The 23,743-nt window shown below is 44.3% G+C and overlaps 1 protein-coding gene across 2 annotated transcripts in view; it reads left to right on the forward strand.

Annotated features, from left to right (window-relative positions):
• DLL3 (delta like canonical Notch ligand 3) overlaps positions 1-23,743 on the forward strand; it is a 122,004-nt gene that overhangs the window by 36,160 nt on the left and 62,101 nt on the right. For both annotated transcript variants that reach the window (XM_088672859.1, XM_035116867.3), the window contains one exon: positions 17,492-17,708. In XM_088672859.1, the coding sequence (XP_088528985.1) occupies positions 17,492-17,708 (217 nt within the window). The remainder of the gene's footprint in view (positions 1-17,491; positions 17,709-23,743) is intronic.

Raw genomic sequence — 23,743 nt, forward strand, 5'->3', positions numbered from 1 at the left:
ACAGAGCAGGAGAAAACAAGCGTTCTCCCTCCTCCATGTGACAGCCCTTTAGATACTTGAAGATGGCTATCATATCTTCTCCTAGTCTCCTCTTTTCCAGGCTAAACCTACCCAACTCCTTCAGCTGTTCCTCATGAGGCTTGGTTTCCAGACCCTTGTCGCCCTTCTCTGCCCACATTCCAGCTTGTCAACATCCTTCTTAAATTGTGGTGCTCAGAAGTGGACATAGTACTCCAGGTGTGGTCTGAGCAAGGCAGAATAGAGCGGTACTGTTACTTCCCTTGATCGGGACACTATACTTCTGTTGATGCAGCCTAGAATAACCTTCATGTTTTTTGCTGCTGCATCAGTTTTCTCCACCAAGACCCCTAGATCCTTTCCACAAGTACTGCTTATATGCCAGGTGTCCCCCATCCTATATTTGTGCATCTGGTTCTTCCTGCCTAAGTGCAGAACCTTACATTTGTCCCTATTCCCTGTAGGAGTATGTCTACACTGTGAAGGTAAATTAGTGTAAGTGCCATGACTTCTCCACTTTGAACTTGGGGGGCTTGTAGCTAGGTATGGAGCATATTCTTTTTCTTCTATATCTAATAGGAACAGTCTTTGCAGATTCTACTCAAGAATGTTATTCATAAATGCCAACTTTGTAAGAAGAGGGTGCTGTAGGGAAATCCTCAAGGATTAGTCATTTAGCAAATCAGAAGAGCCTTATCTTTATTTGAAAACTTGCCTGTCAACTTCAGAGTTAGCACAGACAGTGATGATGGTAGCATGAAATGGTGACAGAGTGGATTAACGATGTGTATACAAACATACCAGAAGTCATAAGGGCAAACCCAGAGATGAATGACATCTTTCAAAGGTGAATTTCAGTAGCCCAAATGGGAGAGCAAATATGTTTTGTACAGACAGTCTGGCCGTAAGCCAATCACCCCATGTAGCAGATTTGGGGCAACACTTTGGGAGATGGAAGGGGACATAATTCACTAGGGGAGTTCTCCTTTCTAAGCTACGCTGAATTAAACTGAATAGGATTTGCACAGCAGGCAGCAAGTGGGCATCTGGACACTGGCATGCTGGTATCCAAGCCCTAACCCTCTAGGAATCCAGTGTGGAACAGGGGGCAAATGTTTATTCACTTGCTGATTTGACATTGCCGTTCCCTGACCAAGACACCCTTCCAATGAGTTCAGGTTTTAGCTAGCGAAGTGCCAATGGCAGGTTTGTTTAGGAAACCAGGATTATGAAAAAGAAATGGTTCATGTTGCACTTAAATGAAACTGATCCAACAGAAGCTGGCTGAAAGGTAAGGTTTCAGGGGAGGAAGGTGCAGCCTAGCTTCTATTTACAGTATTTGAAACTTTTTACACCTCTTCTTTTTCTTCCCACCTGTCAAAAAGTAAAATATAAAGGGGTGGGATTCTCACAGAAATTCTACGTCACTTGCTAAAATTAGCCTTTGTTTCCTAAATGTGAGAGTTTGTAATCATGTCATCCCCTCCCCCCTCTCCTGCAAGCACACTGGATCTTGTAGATGGATAATGTTTGAAAATGGAAAATTTATACTCAATGCCATTTCTTTAACTCGGTGGTTTCCTAGCTTTTTCTGCCCCTAGGGAGCTCTTTTATGTCAAGTGCAAAACTGGGGAGATTGGGAAATTCAGTGGGCAGCACTTCATGTTGTTGTTCTCCTATAAAGGACCTCATGTTTCAGTGTCCTGGGTTTTTCAGATGCCTGATAATGCTTTAATCTGAACTACTTGTAGAGTAAAGCGTTTGTTTGAATGCTTAAGCACTTACAAATATGTATCCTTGGATCACTAGCACATTTTGACATGTCCTGCACCTTGATTCAGCTTTGAATTAGCCCTCAAAGCTGTTTAATAGTCAGCCTTCCCACCTGATAGTTGCTTGTTGTGTGTTATATTGCAGTGATTTTTAAATGCATGAGCTGCAACTATTCTTACTGTGAACATGTGTTTAGTGTTGATATTTTAGCAAAGGGTGCCACCTACTGGAAAATCTTGAACTTGAACTTCCGACATAAAGTTTGTACAAACCTCTCCAAACAGTTCCAAGCAACTTTCATTGTTAACCTTTTTACAGATATTTCCCTCAGGACAATTCATGGAGATGATGATAATGATTACCCATGTAACTAGTTCTCTGTGCCCAAGGGGCATAAAAGCAGACCGTGAATATGGCACAGCAGAGTATGTTGTTCAAAGCAAAAATAGCACATTTTAGAATATTCAGAACATTTAATATAGCTGAGTAATCCTCACCACCTTACCCTTCCTTGTAAGCTAGGTTGTAATTATTATCCCTATACAGTATTGTAACTGAGGCAACTGAGGATGCAGAGGCAAGACCACCAAATGAGTTTGTAGCAGGGATGAGATTTGAATTGGGGTTGCTTTTATTTGTAGCTCAGTCCTTTAGTCACTTTGCTGTACCCAATCCACTAAGTACCTGCAAGTTTGTCAAAATGCAGTGTCACTGGCACTGGAATTGTGCTAGTATCCCTGCTGTTGACAGAAGAAGTGCAGAATGAAATGGGGAGAACATGAGAAGCTGCATCTTCTAAAACTTTCTGCTTCTACACTGCTATTAATGTTATAAGAGCCTTGCTGTCTTCCTTTATATCTGGTCACTCAGGAAGGTGTTGGTAGTGGAAGGAGGGCAGAGGAGAAAATAAACCTTATTGCATTTTTCTAGGAGGGGTATATTCTAATGACGGAGTTTTCCTTTATTTTTTGGAGTATGATACTATAACCCTTGGAGCTGGTTCACCTATATGAAGCCATCAGGACATGACTGAACCTGTAATGGGTGCATGAATGAGGGGAAGCAACGCCACTCTTCCCCAACAAATCTCCTTACAGCCTCACCCTTTCCCCAAACACACAGCCCTGTTCTCTTTGCAGAGTTCACTTCCAGCACTGGGGATTAGCTGAACAGAAAAGTGCCTGGTGAGACAAACTAAGGAGGTAAGCCAGATTCTGGAGGGCTTAGCATTTCCAGTAGCATGTCACTTTTACTCCAAAAACCAGACACACATCAAACATACTTCTCACTTTTTAAGTAGTGGGTTTAATTAATCCCTTTCGGGTTCACTGCTTTTAAATGGAGTCAGTTTCAACTATTATATTCATATAATATACATATTCCCCCTCATGGAAACTGGTCTCCTGTGTGACAGGCAGGGATACTTCTTCCTATACTAATGCAGAGTACGATCATCACACATGGGACAACTGCATGGGCCACTTTGGTATTGGCAGCATGAATGGCTGCTTGAGATGTGCTTGTATCACAGCCTCTGCATCACAGACACATTCTTCCCTACCAAGGCAAAACACCGAGTTCTGGAAACATCCAAGGTCAGGCCACTAGCACCAGCTGGACTTGCTCTAAACTGTGTTCTTGTCACATGGAACTACCATAGTGCTGACTGTGACATGGATCACTCCCTGGTGGCAAGCAAGATTCATCTCTAGCCAAAGAGAGCCCATGGCACAAAGCAGAAAGTGCAGCCTCGAATTACACTGCCAGATCAGTCATACCTGAATTTTGAATGCTTCTCTGATTCCGTCAAACAAGTCTCACTGAACTCCCTCAGGGATAACGTTGAACCACATAAAAGAGGCAACCAAAACACAGCTTTGTCCTCCTTTGGCAAAAGAGAGCAACAGATCCTCAATTGGTTTGAGGCTGGCATAAAGGACATGGAGCCTGTTATCGCTGCCAAGCATGAGGTTCTTGTGAACTACAAGCGTGCACCCTGCAAAAAGACACCCGCTATACTGAGAGAAGGAGTGATACCCAGCAGATTGCCAGACAATGTGCCAATGACTGCTGGCTAAAGCTGTGTCAGACCATTCGACTTCGCTGCTGACACTGGCAACACTTATAAAAGGTACGAAGGCACAAAGAAAGCCTTTTGACCAACAGTCAGGAAAACTGCACCACTGAAAAGTTTGTCAGGAGAGATCTTTACAGACTGCCACATGCAGATGAAGTGATGGGCAGAGCACTATGAAGAACAGTACTCACAGATAAACATGGTCTCTGACACAGCAATTGACAGCATCCAGACTACCTGTCCTGTGAGAGCTGAATGTCCCCCCCCCCCTTCCCTTGACAAGCTGAAGAACACCATCAACTCTCAGGCATGTGTTAAAACCCCAGGACAGGAGGGAATCCTAACAGAAATGCTGAAAGCCTGCTTCAGTTCCTCCCTCATGACACACCTCCACAGCTGCCTCTTGCAGTATTGAGATCAAGGATCAGTGCCACATGACATGTGCAACTCCAACATTGTGACCCTCTACAAGAACAAAGGACGGTGACTGCCATGGCTGTAACTATTGTGGAATCTTCTTGCTGAGTACTGTGGGTAAAGTCTTTGCCTGTGTAGTTCTCAACAGGTTGCAATCACTCGCTGGCAGCGTCTATCTATCCTGAGTCACAATGTGAGTTTGGAGCTCAGAGGTCAACAGACAACATAACTTTATGGTTGTTTCAGCTGCAGGAGAAATGCTGAGAGCAGAGACGCCCCTTGCGTGTTGCCTTCATAGACCTGACAAAGGCCTTCCCCACCCAAGCTTCACAAGATGATTGTGTCGTTCTATGAGAACATGCATGGCACTATCCAGTACAGTGGTACCTCGCAAGACGAATGCCTTGCACAACGAAAAACTCGCTAGACGAAAGCGTCTAGCGATTCTTTGTTGCCTCGCAAGACGAAGTTTTCTATGGCCGCGTCTCACAAGACTTTTTTTTGCCGCTTTTTTTTTTGCCGTCTGCTGTTTGTTTCCACAAGATGAAAATTTTTGTAAGGCGGCACAACCCGCAGAACGAATTATTTCCGTCTTGCGAGGTACCACTGTATGATGGCTCATCTGCAGAGGCTGTGTTTTTGCCGCAGTTCTCTTTGACATATTCTTCTCCCTGGTGCTCTCATATGCTTTCAGCTTAATGGAAGATGGTGTGTACTTTCATTCAAGGAGCAACTGGGGTCTGTTCAACCTCGCACATTTCCGCACCAAGACGAAAGTGTGACGGGTCCAAAATAATAAATTCAAGTGTGACGGGTCCTTATCTAAGAGATATTGTTTGCAGATGATGCACTCTGAGGAAACTCTGCAGCGATCCATCAACCGTTTTGCCCAAACCTGCAGGGAGATCGGCCTTACCGTCAGCCTGATAAAGAACAACATCCTCAGTCAGGACATCACCAGCACTCCATGCGTCAGCATTGGTGATCACATGCTTAAGGTGGTTGATGATTTTGTCTGCATGGGTTCTACCATAACTAGCAATCTTCCCATTGACACAGTGCTGGGCAAGTGTATTGACAAGGAAGCTACGGCAATGGCTTGGCTATCCAAAGGGGTATGGGTAACGTCCAATACGAAGATGAACGTCTACTAGGCTTGAGTGTTGAGCACACTCTTTTATGTAAGTGAATCATGGGCAATGTAGAACCGCCAGAAGTGAAGCTTCATTGTCTTCCACATGGGCTGTACTGTATCAGGAAGATGTTGGGCATCATAGAGTCTCAAACAAAGATGTGCTCTAGTTCCCAGCCTGTTCACACTCCCGTCTCAGCAATGTCTCTGCTGCCCTGGTCATATCCACAGAATGGAAGATGGCAGGATCCCTAAGGATGTGCTCTATGGGGAGCCGACTTCAGACACCAGGCCCATTGGCAGACCAACTCTGAGTTACAAAAATGTCTGCAGATGTAACATGAAGACTGGCAACATCAACTCTGTTGTGTGAGAATCCCTTGCAGACAACCACAGGTCATGCTTCCTCAGCAGTGACCAGAGGAGGAATGACTGCTGGGAGAAGTGCAGAGAGAAGAAATGTCATAGTGCTTCTGCAGCAGCACAACTGCACACCTTCATCTGCCCCAGCTGCAACAAAACATGTCTCTCCTGTATTCGTCTCTACAACTGCAGCAAATGCTGTAACTCTCCAACGGTTTAACCTCCAAAGGTGCTTTCCTCCATTGTCTCCCAAGACAGACAGATATCAACAATAGGTACCATATTGTGAGGGGCATAACCAGATTCTTCCACACCTAGAAAGCAGTAACATTCAAAACAAAGAGCCAGATGCAGCCTTAATTTTAATATTCACTGCATCTTAGAGTAGTAGTGCTTGAGTAAATTACTCCTGTTACTTGTGCCTACAGCAGCTAGATGCTTTATATTCAGTTCATAAGTTTATTGTCTAGCCAAAGACCATACAGGGGTCAGCAAACTTTTTCAGCAGGGGGCCGGTCCACTGTCCCTCAGACCTTGTGGGGGGCCGGACTATATTTTGAAAAAAAATATGAATGAATTCCTATGCCCCACAAATAACCCAGAGATGCATTTTAAATAAAAGGACACATTCTACTCATGTAAAAACACCAGGCAGGCCCCACAAATAACCCAGAGATGCATTTTAAATAAAAGAACACATTCTACTCATGTAAAAACATGATTCCTGGACCGTCCGCGGGCCGGATTTAGAAGGTGATTGGGCCGCATCCGGCCCCCGGGCCTTAGTTTGGGGATACCCTGTGTTAAATGATAGTATTAACAAAATAATACAGACCATACATCCATAATACAAAAAAAGACTTTGCCAAGTTCCAGAGCATTAAAACAGTTTCCCTTGTGCATCTGACGGCTCCAATTCTAATATTATTTTGCCTTTGTAGAATCCAGTTTGCTAACATCCATGATGTAAGAGAGGGAAGTTACCAGAGACACCAGCAAATTAAAATCCGTCTTGATTTAAGATTAACCACAACAGTTTATAGCGGTTTTAATCTAACCCCTTTTTCCTGATTTTAATTTTATATGTGTGTGCATGTGTGGGTGTACCTGCTTGCTTATGTGAACAAAGGTTTCAGAAAGCAATCTCTTGGATCTCTGTATAAAGGACAGGCTAATAGATAAGGAGTGATGCCTACCACAAATAAAATGTCTGTCTGTGTATGGGGCTTTGCTGTAGTGGCCATCCAAAACTGCAGTGGGCATCACTTGGAAATCCATCTCTATAAAAGTATTTTTTTAAATTAAATTTATATAAAGGTAAAGGGGCCCCTGACTATTAGGTCCAGTCATGACCGACTCTAGGGTTGCGCACTCATCTCGCGTTATTGGCCGAGGGAGTCGGCGTACAGCTTCCAGGTCATGTGGCCAGCATGACAAAGCCGCTTCTGGTGAACCAGAGCAGCACACGGAAACGCCGTTTACCTTCCCACTGCAGCGGTACCTATTTATCTTATTGCACTTTGATGTGCTTTCGAACTGCTAGGTTGGCAGGAGCTGGGACCGAGCAATGGGAACTCACCCCGTCACAGGGATTCGAACCACCGAACTTCTGATCAGCAAGCCCTAGGCCCTGTGGTTTAACCCACAATGCCACCTGCGTCCTGTGTATTTATATACCACACTATGATTCTATATAAGGTAAATTTTAGCCCTTTAATCTACATAAGTTCCCACTGTTCCATCTGTACAGTGGTACCTCAACATCCGAATGACTCGACTTACGAAGTTGGCAAACCCGGATGTCTTTTCGCTGCACATGTGTTCTGTGCCTGCGCAGAAGCAGCGCGCTCAATCTGCGCATGCGCAGTGCGCAAAATTGCGCTTCGCGCATGTACAAAACAAACACTTCAACAACCGAAGACTTCGACTTATGAAGAGCGCTGCGGAACGGATCGCCTTCGTAAGTCGAGGCACCACTGTATATTATAAACATTTTTTCCTCATTTAATTACGCATTTATGTGACAGGAGTGGGTGTCAAAAGCAGGTCAGCAATAAATCACACACAGTAAGTGACGTTAACTTTATTAGAAGCAACAAGGTCTGCTCTGCATTGTCGGGCCTCATGAGCACAGCAACTCTTCTTGGTAGATCTTGCCCCTATGAGGCAGTTGTGGAGTTTAAAGGTCTCCACCTTCCCACAGCTGCCTAAGTCTCCTGTCCTGGGTGCTTCCCATGCAGTTTGAGACTCTGCTGCCATTCCTGTTTTTGCTCCTCTTCATATCTCTCCTAGTTCTGGGAGACCGGGGGGGGGGGCATAGATTTTTGCAGCGTGCAGTGGGGTGAGAGAGAGACACCCTGGCTTCTTCACCAGCATGACTCATCTTTGCCTCTTGGCTTCCCTCCTCTTCTGCTTCTGATTCTGGACTTCTGTCTGCCACAGACTCTTCCTGCTTTCTAAACCCCATTACCTCTTCAGCTTCTGACACCGCCTTCTCCCAGGCTTCTCCCTCTGACCACAAATTGCAGTCTTGCCACCAATCTCCGGGCTCTGAGCCTCCATCCCTTGAGGCTTCTCCAGCTGGTGCCTCCCACCATTCATCTGTGTCCTGCCAGTCCATGATATTATCCCATACATCAGGATCCTAAAAGGTTAGTTCAACACTGCCACTCTGGTTATAATTAGACAGGTATTTACAATGTAAACTTTGAAAGATACCATCAACGGTGTCTCCAAATTTTTTTACACATTACTTGGGAAGACAGGCAAACTAATGCCAGTGTACTGGAAGAAGCAAAGATCAACAGTTTTTGAAGCAATGAGTCTTCAACATCAACTTCATTGGACTGGACATGTTGTACGGATGCTTGATTATTGTCTTCCAAAGCAACTTCTCTATTCCGAACTTAAAAATGAAAAGCATAATGCTGGTGGTCAACAAAAGAGGTTCAAAGACTCTCTCAAGGCAAATCTTTAAAAATGTAGTATAAACACCAACAATTGGGAAACACTTGCCTGCGAGCGCTGCAATTGGAGAGCATCCTTTACCAAAGGTGTCATGGACTTTGAAGATGCTCAAACTCAGGACGCAAGGGAGAAATGTGCTAAGAGGAAGGTACGCTTGGCAAATCCACACTGTGATCAACTCCCATCTGGAAACCTATGTCCCCAGTGTGGATATAGAATTGGCCTCCACAGTCACGGACTCATTGTTAAAACCGTGTTTATGGAAGACAATCTGACTTGGCTACGAGGGATCGCCAAAGAAGAAGACAATGTAAACCATTTCCTAAATCCAAAGAAGCACCTACAATGGCTTGAATTTCTGATTACAGTTCAGATTCTGTTTTCATTATTCTGCTGGGTTTCTTCACTGGCCAGTTATGAGTGACCACCTGTAGAACATATGGCGACCTTTTTCTTCTTCTTGCACTTTTTTCCAGGTATGCTTATTAATTCATTGTTCATTGCCTTTTCCTCTTGTCTGCGCGGTAGAGCAGGAAACATGGATTGCTGACCTGAAGCCTCCATAGTTCCATTGCAAGATTGAGGCTTGGACAAATTAGGGTAGGTGACAGACCAATATCATTTCCTTGGAAGGTAGCAAGTGGGTTATCAGCATACTCATCCACAATCAGGTGCCTTGGATCTGAAGGGGTTAAGTTGAAAATGGAAGCCCAGCCAGATGGGTGGGGTATAAATAATAAATTATTATTATTATTATTATTATTATTATTATTATTATTATTATCATCATCATCATCTCTTGAGCATTCATATTGGTGTAAAAGCAGGTTTCTGAGTTAAAGTTCTAATACATACTGATATATGTCATTTAATTGTTTGGTTACTGAATCTGATAGAGCCTTAGTGAACTCAGACCTATCCCTGTCTTGATGTACCTTCAAACCATCACTAATTTCAGTTTCTTCAGCAATAAGAATTCCTGTGTCCAGTATACAAATTATGGCATTTAAGCCTGAAATGTGTCAGTTCTGCTAAAGCTTCTCTCTGCTGTTTATTTAGACAGAAGACATTGGTCGCGTAGAAGTTCCCACAGTGAAGGAGTTTCAGTCTCTGTTGTGGCCGAGTCTACTACACCAAGATTGTTATTACACCTAATTGAGGTTTCATTATATGGAGGAAGCTGAGGTTGCCTGGGAGCATATACGGCATATTGGCTCCTAACAAGTTTCAATCAATTGACCAGTTAGCTAAGTTTTCATTAGAGGAACATGTAGCAAAACCTCTTACTTGGGATAAGGCTTCTCTAGCTCCATTACTTGCACGCTCACCATGTAAAGGACCAGGGCTGTCCATGTAAGGCATATTTAGATGCTTTATATGCACTTGGTTTCTATCATTGAACTCAACCCAATTGGTGCACAAGAGGAGAATCTGGAGGTAGAGCGAGGATAAATAAAAATGGCTGAATTGGGAGACATGATGAAGAAAAAGTCCAAGTGTTACATAAAAGGTAAGTCAGAAGGTGCAAAAGAAGTACCACAAATTCCATGAGTAAAGCACCAGAATAGAAAATGGATATTATACAGGGAAGAACAGATAACAAAAAGATTGAAAGCAGCAGGATGAAGGGAAGACGGAATTCATAGAGTACAAGAATGTTAAAGACATAAAAGCAACTTTTTGGTGAGTGCAAATAGGATACAGAAGCTGATGTAGATAGAGATGGGGTGAAGAAAGGAAAGAGATGGTTAAAGGACAGGTAGAATGAGCAAACCAACCAGCAGAATACAGACTGGAATGAGAAATAGGGCAGGGATCAGAGAGTCCAGATGAAAAATAACCATGATCAAAATAAGAGTGATGTCCACAGAGGAAGGGCTGGGGTTTAGATGTTGAAGATAAAAGCAAATTTTAGCAATCTGAGGAGCTGAAGGTCAAGAGGAATTAAATATACTCTGCTTAAGTGACTACGTGGACGGATAAAAAGATTCAGTTGAAGCATTAGAGGAACATGAATGCAGAAGAGGAAACTGGAGACTTAGTTTTATCAGCTTCAAGAAAATGGCAAAAGGAATGGCAAAAGACAATTGATGACTGGATAAGCGCTGCTGAAACAGGTTTGGCTAAATACTGCCAGAACAGGTTTTGAACACCACAAGCAGTAGAATAAGGTAAGAGGCAAAGACTGAAGGCATGGCCAGAATGATCCCAATATAGGTAAGGCTTTTGACAAAGTCCCCTATGATAGGCTTGCAGAAAAGCTGGTATAATGTGAGCTGGACAGCCCAAATGTGAGCTAGCTGCTAGGTGGATTTGTAGCTGGTTAAGGTTTACCGAACCTAAAGAGTGCTCATCAATGGTTCCTTGTCATCCTGGAAAAAAGTGAAAAGGGGGGTGCCGTGTTATGTACCCTGGGAAGGGTAACTAATGCTGCGGAAGAGAGAATCTGGATTCAATATGACCTTAACAAATTGGAAAACTGGATCCAGACTAACAAAATTAATTTCAAGAGGGACTAATGGAAGGTTATAAAGCCAGGCAGGAAGACCCAGCTGCACAAATATAAGACGGGAGACACTGGGCTTGCCAGTAATACAGGTGAAAAGGATCTAGGGGTCTTAGCAGACCACAAGCTTAACATGAGTCAAGAGTGTGATGCGGCAGCAAAAAACGTGAATGCTATTCTAGGTTGCATCAACAGAAGTATAGTGTCCCAATCAAGGGAAGTAATAGTACCGCTCTATTCTGCTTTGGTCAGACCACACCTGGAATACTGTGTCCAGTTCTGGGTGCCACAATTTAAGAAAGATATTGACAAGCTGGAACGTGTGCAGAGCAGGATGAGCAATGTGATCAAGGGTCTGGAAGCCAAGGCTTATGAGGAAAGGTTTAGTGAGTTGGGTGTGTTTATCTTGGAGAAGAGGAGACTGAGAGGCATAGCTGTCAACGTTTCCCTTTTCTTGCGAAGAATCCTATTTGGGATAAGGGAATTTCCCTTAAAAAAGGGGAAAGTTGACAGCTATGCTGAGAGAAGATATGATAGCCATCTTCAAATATCTTAAGGGCTGTCACGTGGAAGATGAAGCAAGCTTGTTTTCTCCTGCTCTGAAGGGTAGGACCGTGAGCCAATGGCTTCAGTATAAGAAAGAAGATTCCAACTAAACACCAGGAAGAATTTTCTGACCGTAAGAGCTAATGGACAATGGAATGGCCTCCTTCGGAAGGTGGTGGACTCTCTTTCCTTGAAAATTTTAAAGCAGTGTTTGGATGGTCACCTGCCACGGATGCTTTAGCTGTGATTCCTGCATTGCAGGGAACTGCACTGGATGACCAGTACCATACAACTCTACAGTTCTGATTCTGAAGGGACTGGGCATTTACCTAGAACTTCAAGAAACAAACATAAGTATTAGGTGTGCATGTTACAAGTGGTATAAACATAATAGGGCTTGCTGCCCACCTACCTTCTGTGAGGCAGGAAATTTATGAACCTACGCATGTTTACTTAGAAGAAAGTCCAACTAAATTCCATGAGACATGCCCCAAATTAAGTACACATTTGTATCCTTAAAACAGGGGTCCCCAAACTTACCTCGCCAAGGGCCGGTGCCACCAGCACTGATCATGCTGCGGGCCGGAACACGCCGCCATACGTGTGCGCATACGCGATTTCCGGCTCACTTCCAGGTTGCCGGAACACCGGAAATAGCTTATGCGCATGGGCCTCCTCCGGCCCGGAAGTGTGCCAGAAATGACGCATGTGCGCAAGCTACTCCCGATGCTCCCGGCGACCTGGAAGTGGGCAGCCGCACTGCACCAATAAGAGCAGGCGGGGGTCGCCGGGGGCTGCATAAATGAGCCTCGTGGGCCGCATCTGGCCCACGGGCCTTAGTTTGGGGAACCCTGCCTTAAAACTTCCAAATTCAGTTGCTCTCTTCTGATTGTCCAGGGCACTTCATCCCCCCCCCCCCCTGGAAAACTCCTTGACCTCCTATCAGTCATGTTGGAATGACTGTAGACCCAGAGTGCTGACTGGATGGTTGAATGTTTACTTTGCTTGTTTAATACCTTCATGGTTGTCTCCAATGCTCAAAGGAACCAGCTTAGTCTTCCCCAAAGATGCATCTCTTGTCCCTGGCAGTATGTACCAGAAGGTGAAGAGCTATATACGGTAGATGCACCCTGTGCTTTCAGATGTCATAATGGTCCCTAGTAATGATGTATGTAGCCAATTCTACTTTTTAAAATCCAAAACTTTATTCCAGCAACCTGATGATCCTGTTCATGAAAGACTTACTTACACTCATATGATATTAGGGCTAATAATTTTGCTTGTAACTTCAGTCCATTTATAGCTAACTTATATCTATGCTGAGCAATATTTTTTATTGACAGTAGGCTACCTAGAGAAGAAGTCAGTTGGCCATGTTCCCTTCCCAGGTGGCCAGTTAGTGGGGACAGATTTGCTGAAAGCATTGTCTGAGGGAGCACGTGCACGAGCAAAGGAGGTTTGCTTCTCTTTCTGGTACTTTCAACTCCATTCCTATTGGCTTTCCAAAGATGACAGCTCAGGGAGACAAATTCAAAGATGAAATGGATTTGCATCAGTGAGAAGTAGAGGCTCCTTCCTCTTTGTCGGTCTCTTGCTGTCTACCCCTTATTCTCTTGAGCCTTTCCAGAAGCATGGAAGGAGAAAGGTGTAGCAAGTCAGAGATCGAAACAAAATAAAAAAATACCTTCCAGTAGCACCTTAGAGACCAACGAAGTTTGTCATTGGTATGAGCTTTCGTGTGCATGCACATTTCTTCAAGTGAGAGATGTCAGGTTTGGCTCAAAAGCCTACCAGTTGTTGACTTTTAGGCTATGCATAATTAGTATGGCATATGTTTCAATATAATATATTTGAAAAATGGATTGGAAGGTACTTTAACATGTGCTAGCTTCTCATGGTGTTAGTAATGCAAGTTTTTTGGATGATCTCTCTACTTACCACTCACCTAATTGTGTTTCTCCCATTTCATGCTTGTCTCCATGTGAACATGTGCTAATGTGTTACATTGAGTAGCACAATAGTTCAAAGTACCACCTGATTTAAAATTCCATTTGTCTTAGATAATAGACAGCAGCCCAGTCAGGCTCTTTGGAGACCATTCTACCATTACCGCAATTTAAAACAGGTCAAGACCTTCCATGACCCAGTTAATTTTATGGGAGCTGCTCTCTGAGGAAGCTGATTCTGTATTATACTCATGGCTGTCTTGTAGCTCTGTTTGACACTCTTCCTGTTTTCACACACATTTTAAAGTGAATATCTTCTAGACTGGAGTGGACTAGGGTGGTTTCATGTAATCAGAAACAGGTTATATTTATAATGCCTTTGGTTTGCACAGTGTGATGTGCCTTGAGATAATGGTCTCTAAGATTTGCCCTTGGTGTGTTAAATCTGCCTTTAACGTGGTGGTGATCAGAGTGTCCCTGGTCATGTGCAGAATGCTTCTCCCATTGCTGCTGAATATAATTTCAAGGAGCATCTTCCCCCAGTACATCAGGGAGGGGTGAGAGTGAGGAGGCCTCAAAGGTAGAGCAGTCATCTGAGAAGGATTAATGCCCCCCTTTTCAGAAATTAATAAATGGTTTTACCTCCTCCCCCAGAAGTATTTCCATTTGAAAAAGTTAAGGACCTAGAGCTATTGCCAGTCAGTACTAATGCTGGTGCTTGGAATTGCCTGTTGCCTTGGCATAAGACAGGGCCTTTATTGCCCCCCACAAGGACAAAAGACAAATGGAAAAGACAATTAAAAAAGAAGGTTGAGAAGTCCTGCCCACTTGTCTCTAACTGTATGGAGTGTCAGTGGTAAGTATTCAGGACTCAGCACGAGCTTAGAAGACTGCTCTTCTCCAGCACATGCTCATCTCTGAGCTGCCAAAAGGAATCAAACTGGTCCATGAGATGCAGAGCTGAGCATGAATCTCTCACTATAAATGCCCTTGTGCAGAGATGCTTTTGTAGGCTCTACTTTAGAATGATCCTTTTAAACTTATGGGCTTTTAATGACATTTTAAAGAGGCATGTCATTGCATGAGTGGCACTACCCTAGCTGTATTGTAGTAGCACTGTGACCCAGTCTTGTGCCAATATGCCTGATAGTCACAATCTGTGCACCTAGGGCAGTGATGGCCAACCTTTTAGAGACCAGGTGCCCAAACTGCGACCCAAAACCCACTTATTTATCGCAAAGTGCCAACACGACAATTTATCCTGAATACTGAGGTTTTAGTTTAGAAAAAAAAAACTCGTACATCAACATCTTTTGTCTTAAAAGAAAAAAACAGTAAGAGAGCTTTCAATGATACAAACGACTTTTTATTGAAAGGTAAAAGTTTGCATTAAAATGATCCAAACAAAGTAAGGAAAGCAATCCCAAGTGCTTTCATTGACTTAAAATTATTTGGCAGAGAATCGCACACGTTAAGGATTCCCTGCTTTTAAGCCCAAGCAAGCAAGCGTTCTTGGTGTGGCCCTCTGAGCGCGTGCAAAGCGCACGCCCCATCGTGCTGCCGTTTCCTGAAAGGGCCCTAGGGGCTGCCCCACGTGCTAGCCACGCTCTCACCCAGCCCTGACCAGCCCTGCCGCAGTGTGTAAAGCCTCAACCTCGCAGCAGGAGGAGGAGGAAGGCGGCTGCTCGGAACTCTCGGCGACCCATCAACGCGGCAGCGTATCTCTGGGCGCGTGCAGAGCGCTGCACCCTCCCCACCCGCAGCAGAGGCTCACCCAGGGAAAACACGCTCCCTGGAGGTTGTGGCTCCATTTTGCACCCCCGATGCCCCATCTGAGGCTCTTCTACTCGGACACAAGTCCCAGGATCCATGCCCAGCTTCTGAAAACAACATGAGCACCTGCTTGGGGATAGCGTCACATATCCGAATGGGACCAATGCCCCACCTGGCCCTTCCCTTTGTGCCTCCCTGGCCACGAGAGTGCCTTCTCGGTCTGGTCATCCCACACAGAGTGGCTGAGCAAATGGAGCCCTAAAGGCCCTGTAGCAGACGGGCCAGTTTGGGGATTTCGGCTCTTTACTGTCCTGCTTCTGCAGCATCCAAAACTGAGGGCCCACCATAATCGTTGCCGGTGCTATTTCACAATCCGCTTGCACAAAATACTAATTGCCACAATATGCTCTGGAAGCCTCTGCATAATTGGGTGCAATGAACTTGGGCCAAAGAATAGCTGTGACCCCCTTTTTGGATACAGGTAGGTAGCCATGTTGGTCTGACACAGTCAAAACAAAATAAAAAAATTCCTTCCAGCAGCACCTTAGAGGCCAACTACGGTAAGTTTGTCATTGGTATGAGCATTCGTGTGTATCTGAAGAAGTGTGCATGCACACGAAAGCTCATACCAATGACAAACTTAGTTGGTCTCTAAGGTGCTGCTGGAAGGAATTGTTTTATTTTGTTCCCCTTTTTGGAGAGAGTCAGCACCCTGATGGACATTGCATCCCGCTCCTGCTGAGCAGTTTCCTGTGCCAACCTGCCGCGCACATGGCGCTCCGGCTGCCCAAGTTGAGCTGAGGACTTGATGCGCCGCCCTCGCCTTCTGCCGGCTCTGTGCTGGGGCAATGGCGTGTGTGCTCTCAGAGAAGGCTCTGAGTGTAAGAACTGAAATGCTTTGACCAAATCAAGTCTAACAAAAGCAAGGCTCCTCTGCAAGTAAAATGATATGGAGTGAAAGATCAGCTATAAGTCCAAGGTGTCTTTCTTTCCTTCTGTCCTTGAAATTGCTTTAGCTGGAATAGGGCTAGCTAACATGGAGATGTCCAGATATTATGAGACTCAAACTCCCATCAGCTGCAGTCATCATGGCTGGGCAAGCTGGTGGGGTGGGCAAGCTGCTGATGCTACTAGAGCCCCCCCCCCACTGGAGCCAAGCGGGGCCACGCTGACATGGCCCTTACCCTTGCCTGCCTCCCTCTGTCCACACCTGCTTAGTGTGGGGCTTGGTTGCTCTGCCGCCTTCGCCAGGGCGGGGATCCCTGTGGAAGCTAGCACCTGCCAGGGAGGCCTGGTTGCACCCCCCCAGAATTTTGCACCTGGGGCCTTGGACTCCCCCCCCCAGCCCCCCATTGATCAAGGATGGTGGGAACCAGGGCCCAACAACACAGGGAAGGCACCCCTGGGTTGGCAACCCTTGAGCTAGAGTATTTACAATGTTAAGTACGCTTTTCAGGAGCTGAACTAATGGGACCAAGCCAAAATAATGATCAGTTGGTTCCGATTGGAGCTTAAATGTAAGAATGTGATCAAAATGTAAACCCTATTTAAAACACATGGCAGGTATGTGTTTTGTATTGATTATATGTGAGATGAACAATGCAGTGGATTAGGGGTCTGAACACAGTGGGACATGAGCCACTGGGAATATCTCCTGCGCAAACTCCAATGAAACACATCCAATTTTTTATTGTATCTTTATCCTATTTTTAAGATTAGTATTGTCTGTCTCCTGAAAACATGAGAGTTGGGCCCTGTTTTTAGACTTATAAACTAAGAGACAAGAATGCACAAGGAAAAGAGTCAAAAGGAAAGCTAACAGTAAAGCAAGCATTTAAATCCAGCTGGGACCAAGCCGACCTCCCCTTTCTGATGGTTTTACACAGGAGACAGCCTCAGTGGGTTGTGCCTCAGCCTCTTTCATCCTAGGGAAAAAGGCCTAATCACTCAGCTGTCTGTCCTTTTTTTTGCAGGACTTGGAGAATGACTACAAATGCACCTGTCCTCAAGGTTTCTACGGCAAGAACTGCGAAGTCAGTGCTATGACCTGCGCCGATGGGCCTTGTTTCAATGGTGGGACCTGTGTGGAGAAACGGATTGGTGGCTACACTTGCCACTGCCCAATGAATTACCACGGTTCCAATTGTGAGAAGAAGATAGACCGGTGCAGTAATAACCCGTGTTTGAACAGTAAGTGTTCCTTTCCTCTCTGCACTAATTATGGGGATCCTAATTTGGATTTTGAGTATCACAAATGCAGTCGGTTTTTTTAAAAAAGCATATGCTTTTAAGAGGTGAACTATAATCTTGCTGTGTGTTAAGCAAGGCTTCATTTATCTAGCACAGAAGGCTACAGCAATTGTAAGGTTTTAAAGAATGTCCAGTAGTCTAGGTTCCACAAAACTTTGTAGGGTACTTTAGGAGGGACATGTAATGGTAAATCACATTATATTTGTGTAGGCATTTCCCATATCTGCATACTATTGTATCAAAAGTGTCAGTAGTTTTTTGGTACAGAAACCCTAGTGAAGTAGTTTGCAGTTAAGACAGTATTTGTTAATTTATTGTTAAAAAGTGAAAGGTTACAAATTGGCTCTTACGATAAGCTTTTCAAGGCTATCCTGCTAAATTACGGTACCAAAATGTATATATGGCTCACTCACTAGGAAGGGTTAAAGTTTGCTTGCATTCTCTCTGCCAAATGCTGTTGGATGATGGCTCCTGTCAGCCCGGTCAATATGACCAGGGATAATGGGAGTTGTACCACATTGGCTACCCCTGATCTGCACTATGCCTCTTGATCTCCTCCTCCCCAATATATGAGCTGTGACCACTTTCCCCAGGGAAAGAGTGAGCATGTGCCAGGATACCCTAATGAATCCTGCAGTATAGCTACTAGTTGTGCAGGTACCTCAGAGGCTTCCTTTCTTACCCAGAAACAAAGGGAGGGCAGAGTGTCAATGTTAATTAAAACTCCCATGCAAAGACAACAACAGAACATTCAGTTCCCACATGTTGAATTTCACTGGGAGGAAACTGACTTTGCTGATGTGTATAGTACTGCTTGCATAGCACCCCCAAAGACTGACTAGTGGGTGCCAGTAACATTCATGCCACACATTGTGCATAACATCCATGACAGCAGTGATCTAGACTTGGAGGATTTATTCCGCAGCCAAGGGTCCTTGAGGTTGGTTGTTAGAGCTGGGGCTTAGAGCAGAAAGCTGGAGCTGGAATTCCATTGAGCAGAAGATGCTGCTGGGTTGAATTCTCTATTGAAACTCTGTATCAGGCCTTATACCAGGCCTTGTCTGTCCAGAGCAAGGGTGGATAAACATCTGTGATTAAGAAAACCTGCATCTGATTTGTCAACCATAGTTAGTGTGCTTTAATATATATATATATATATATAGAAATCTAAATCGAAAAGAATCAAATGCAATACACCATAGGCTCTTTAAAACCAAATCCACAACACTCTGACAAGTGCATTAATCTTAACCAGAATTTTGTTGGAACAAGCCAACTACAAACTGATTTATGTAACAGGTTTCTTTCAACAAATGCTTATTAAAATTAATTACAGTTCAGGGTTTGGACATACTGTTAAACTGCAGTTAATACATAATAGAAGTGAAAGTTCTCTGCATTCATGGCCACCCTTGAGAAAAAGAGGGGCACATGCAAGGGGAAGACTAGCTTCATTTCTTTCACACTGAGTCATTGTGATGTCTGAATGCAGCCACCAAGGTAAGGCCTGCTTTTCTTTCCAAATGAACAGGCTCCTCGAGCCAAGTATTATTAATATCATCAATAGGTTAGCAATATTGTGTAAACTAGCTGTCCAACGAGGCCTTACAAATAGCGGAGGAGAGAAGGCAAGCAAAATGTGAGGGAGATAGTGAAAGATACAGGAAATTGAATGCAGATTTTCGAAAAATAGCAAGGAGAGACAAGAGGGCCCTCTTAAACGAGCAATACGAAGAAATAGAGGAAAACAATAGAATGGGGAAAACCAGAGATCTGTTCAAGAAAATTGGAGATAAGAAAGGAACATTTTTACAAAGATTACCATAATAAAGGACAAAAGTGATAAGGACCTAACAGAAGCAGAAGGGATCAAGAAGAGGTGGCAAGAATACACAGAGGAATTATACTAGAAAGATATGGAGGTCTCGTACACCCCAAGCAGTGTGGTTGCTGACCTTGAGCCAGACATCCTGGAGAGTGAAGTCAAATGGGCCTTAGAAAGCATTGCTAATAACTAGGCCAGTGGAAGTGATAACATTCCAGCTGAACTATTTAAAATTTTAAAAGATATTAAGGTGCTATACTCAATATGCCAGCAAGTTCGGAAAACTCAGCAGTGGCCAGAGGATTGGAGAAGATCAGTCTACATCCCAAACCCAAAGAAGGGCAGTGAAAAATAATGCTCCAACTACCACACAATTGTGCTCATTTCACACACTAGCAAGGTTATGCTCAAAATTCTACAAGGCAGGCTTAGGCAGTATGTGGACCAAGAACTCCCAGAAGTGCAAGCTGGATTTTGAAGGGGCAGAAGAACCAGAGACCAAATTGCAAACATGCAGTGGATTATGGAGAAAGCTAGAGAGTTCCAGAAAAAATTTTACTTCTGCTTCATAGACTACACAAAAGCATTTGACTGTGTCGACCACACCAAACTATGGCAAGTTCTTAAAGAAATGGGAGTGCCTGATCACCTCATCTGTCTCCTGAGAAATCTCTATGTGGGACAAGAAGCTACAGTTAGAACTGGATATGGAACAACTGATTGGTTCAAAATTGGGAAAGGAGTATGACAAGGTTGTATATTGTCTCCCTGCTTATTTAACTTACCGTATATGCATAATTCATCATGCGAAAGGCTGGACTAGATGAATCCCAAATTGGAATTAAGATTGCCGGAAGAAATATCAACAACCTCATATATGCAGATGACACAACCTTGATGGCAGAAAGCGAGGAGGAATTAAAGAACCTTTTAATGAGGGTGAAAGAGGAGAGCGCAAAATATGGTCTGAAGCTCAACATCAAAAAAACCAAGATCATGGCCACTGGTCCCATCACCTCCTAGCAAATAGAAGGGGAAGAAATGGAGGCAGTGAGAGATTTTACTTTCTTGGGCTCCATGATCACTGCAGATGGAGACAGCAGTCCCGAAATTAAAAGACGCCTGCTTATTGGGAGAATAGCAATGACAAACCTAGACAGCATCTTAAAAAGCAGAGACATCACCTTGCCTACAAAGGTCCGTATACTTAAAGCTATGGTTTTCCCAGTAGTGATGCATGGAAGTGAGAGCTGAACCATAAAGAAGGCTGATCGCCAAAGAATGGATGCTTTTGAATTCAGGTGCTGGAGGAGACTCTTGAGAGTCCCATGGACTGCAAGAAGATCAAACCTATCCATTCTGAAAGAAATCAGCCCTGAGTGCTCACTGGAAGGACAGATTCTGAAGCTGAGGCTCCAATACTTTGGCCACCTCATGAAAAGAGAAGACTCCCTGGAAAAGACCCTGATGTTGGGAAAGATTGAGGGCACAAGGAGAAGGGGACGACAGAGGACGAGATGGTTGGACAGTGTTCTCGAAGCTACGAACATGAGTTTGACCAAACTGCGGGAGGCAGTGGGAGACAGGAGTGCCTGGCATGCTCTGGTCCATGGGGTCACGAGGAGTCGGACACGACTAAACAACTAAACAACAACATTGCATAAACTATGAATATATAAGCACTGCCAAGCAAGCAGTTTGGAAATCTTCTTTCCATGCTGCTCTTCTATCCACTAATAGGGACATGGGTGGTGCTGTTGTCTAAACCACTGAGCCTCTTGGGCTTGCTGATCGGAAGGTTGGCAGTTTGAATCCCCGCAACTGAGTGAGTTCCTATTGCTCTGTCCCAACTTCTGCCAACCAAGCAGTTCAAAAACATACCAGTGCAAGTAGATAAATAGGTACTCCTGCGGTGGGAAGGTAACGGCTTTTCCATGCGCTCTGGTTTCTGTCACGGTGTCCCGTTGCACCAGAAGCGGTTTAGTCCTACTGGGAACATGACCCGAAAAGCTGTCTGTGGACAAACACCAGTTCCTTCTGAAATCGAGATGAGCGCCGCACCCCATAGTCACCTTTGACTGGACTAAACCATCCAGGGGTTGTTTACCTTTACCTTTTTTTACCTATCCACTAATTACCTACACTTGCTTCTGGAAAACTAAGCACTAAGATTTCAAATAATAAGTTGTTTGTGGTTTATTTGCACAATTTCTTACTGCACAGAGAACCATAATGGCTTAATTTCAAAATTGTTCTCTGGCTTTTAAAGCCAGGGCAGATTCATAGTGCAAAAAGCACATGGGCTTGTATGATTGTGCTCACAGACCATATGCTTTATTTGTAATAGTAGCTTGATCAGGAAATATATGAATGATAAACTGGAACATTTATTTGTTTTTCTTGGTGATGTAATTCAGTGATTTAAGCTAAGGAAATTTAAATGCCTCTGCGTCAGTCAAGGGTCTTGATACTGCCTACCAATCACAGAGGACAATGTTGTTCATTCTAGTTTGCTTCTGTGCCAAGGGAGGGCTCTGAGGCCAGAGCATGCACAGGACATATGCTCCCCACTTTGGACCCAGGCATGCACTTCCTGGAACAAGAATTATTCGCTTTTAATTTGTATACCACCTTTCTATATTACTATACACAAGGCATTTTAAAGGCTGAGAAAACAAAGATCACATGCCTTATAGCAATCTTATCCAGTACAAAAAAGTCATAATATTCAATAATACATTAGAATATAATAGTACACAATTAAATTAAATACTGTATCAGCAAACAATAATTAAATAGAAATTCGCTCTTAATTACAATTACCCTGTTTCTCATATTTTAAGACATACCCATAAAATAAGCCATAGCAGGATTTTTAAGCATTCAAGGAATATAAGCCATACCCCGAAAATAAGACATAGTGATAGGCGCAGCAGCAATGCTGGCCACGGCAGGAGGAGGAGGAAAAAAATAAGACATCCCTTGAAAATAAGCCATAGTGTGTGTTTTTGAGGAAAAAATAAATATAAGACATGTCTTATAATATGAGAAACACGGTAATAATTACTAAACCATAACAATAACAGTCACAATGGATAAAAACCACAATACATACAATTCACATACAGAATTTGCCAAATCCAGTGCTGTATAAGTGCAAAATCTTAACACCATAAGCACACTTTGTTGACATCAGTCTATCTTGGGAGACAATGGAGGAGTCCATCTTTGGGGTGGTCAAACTCTGTTGGAAGCTTACTGTGCCTGCTGTGGCTGATACAGGAGAGAAATGTTTTGTTGCAGCTGCGGCAGATGAAGGTATCTGGATGTGCTGCTGCAGATGCATCATGGAATTTCTTCTCTCGGTGCTCCTCCAAGCAATCATTCCTCCTCTGGTAACTGCTATAGATGCATGACCTGACTACCGGTCTCCAGGCACTGTAGTTGTCTGCAAAGAATCACCACAAGGCTGTCTTAACCGTTGGTGCTAGGGTTGCATGGCACCCGGGCACAAGGCTCTCAGGGGCGCCAGGCTCTTGCCCCAGCTGCATGGCGGCTAACTGTTTCGGCTGTGCACGCTGTGCCCGGAGTGCCGTGTAAAATTGCAGGGGCTGCGCGACACATCCTGTTGCGTGCGCTGAGGTGTGGGTTTCTTTGTTGGCTTTTCCGCTGTTGGCGCATGCTCTCTTCACCGCCCAATGTGGGGTGCCAGCACAGAACGATGGGGAATGCAAGCGGCAGCAGAGGAAACATCTCCGGACGGGATCTGCCATGCGCCAACAGTGCCAACGGCAGCAACAAAACCTGATAATAATGATTTATTATTTATACCCCACCCATCTGGCTGGGTTTCCCCAGCCACTCTGGGCGGCTTCCAACAGAATATTAAAATACAATAATCTATTAAACATTAAAAGCTTCCCTAAACAGGGCTGCCTTCAGATGTCTTCTAAAAGTCTGGTAGTTGTTTTTCTCTTTGACATTTGGTGGGAGGGCGTTCCACAGGGCGGGTGCCACTACCAATACGGCCCTCTGCCTGGTTCCCTGTAACTTGGCTTCTTGCAACAAGGGAACCGCCAGAAGGCCCTCAGAGTTGGACCTCGGTATCCGGGCAGAACAATGAGGTGGAGACACTCCTTCAGGTATACTG

This window comes from Zootoca vivipara, chromosome 6, assembly GCF_965207765.1.
Source record: "Zootoca vivipara chromosome 6, rZooViv2.hap1.1, whole genome shotgun sequence".
In the NCBI taxonomy this organism is placed as follows: Eukaryota; Metazoa; Chordata; class Lepidosauria; order Squamata; family Lacertidae; genus Zootoca; species Zootoca vivipara.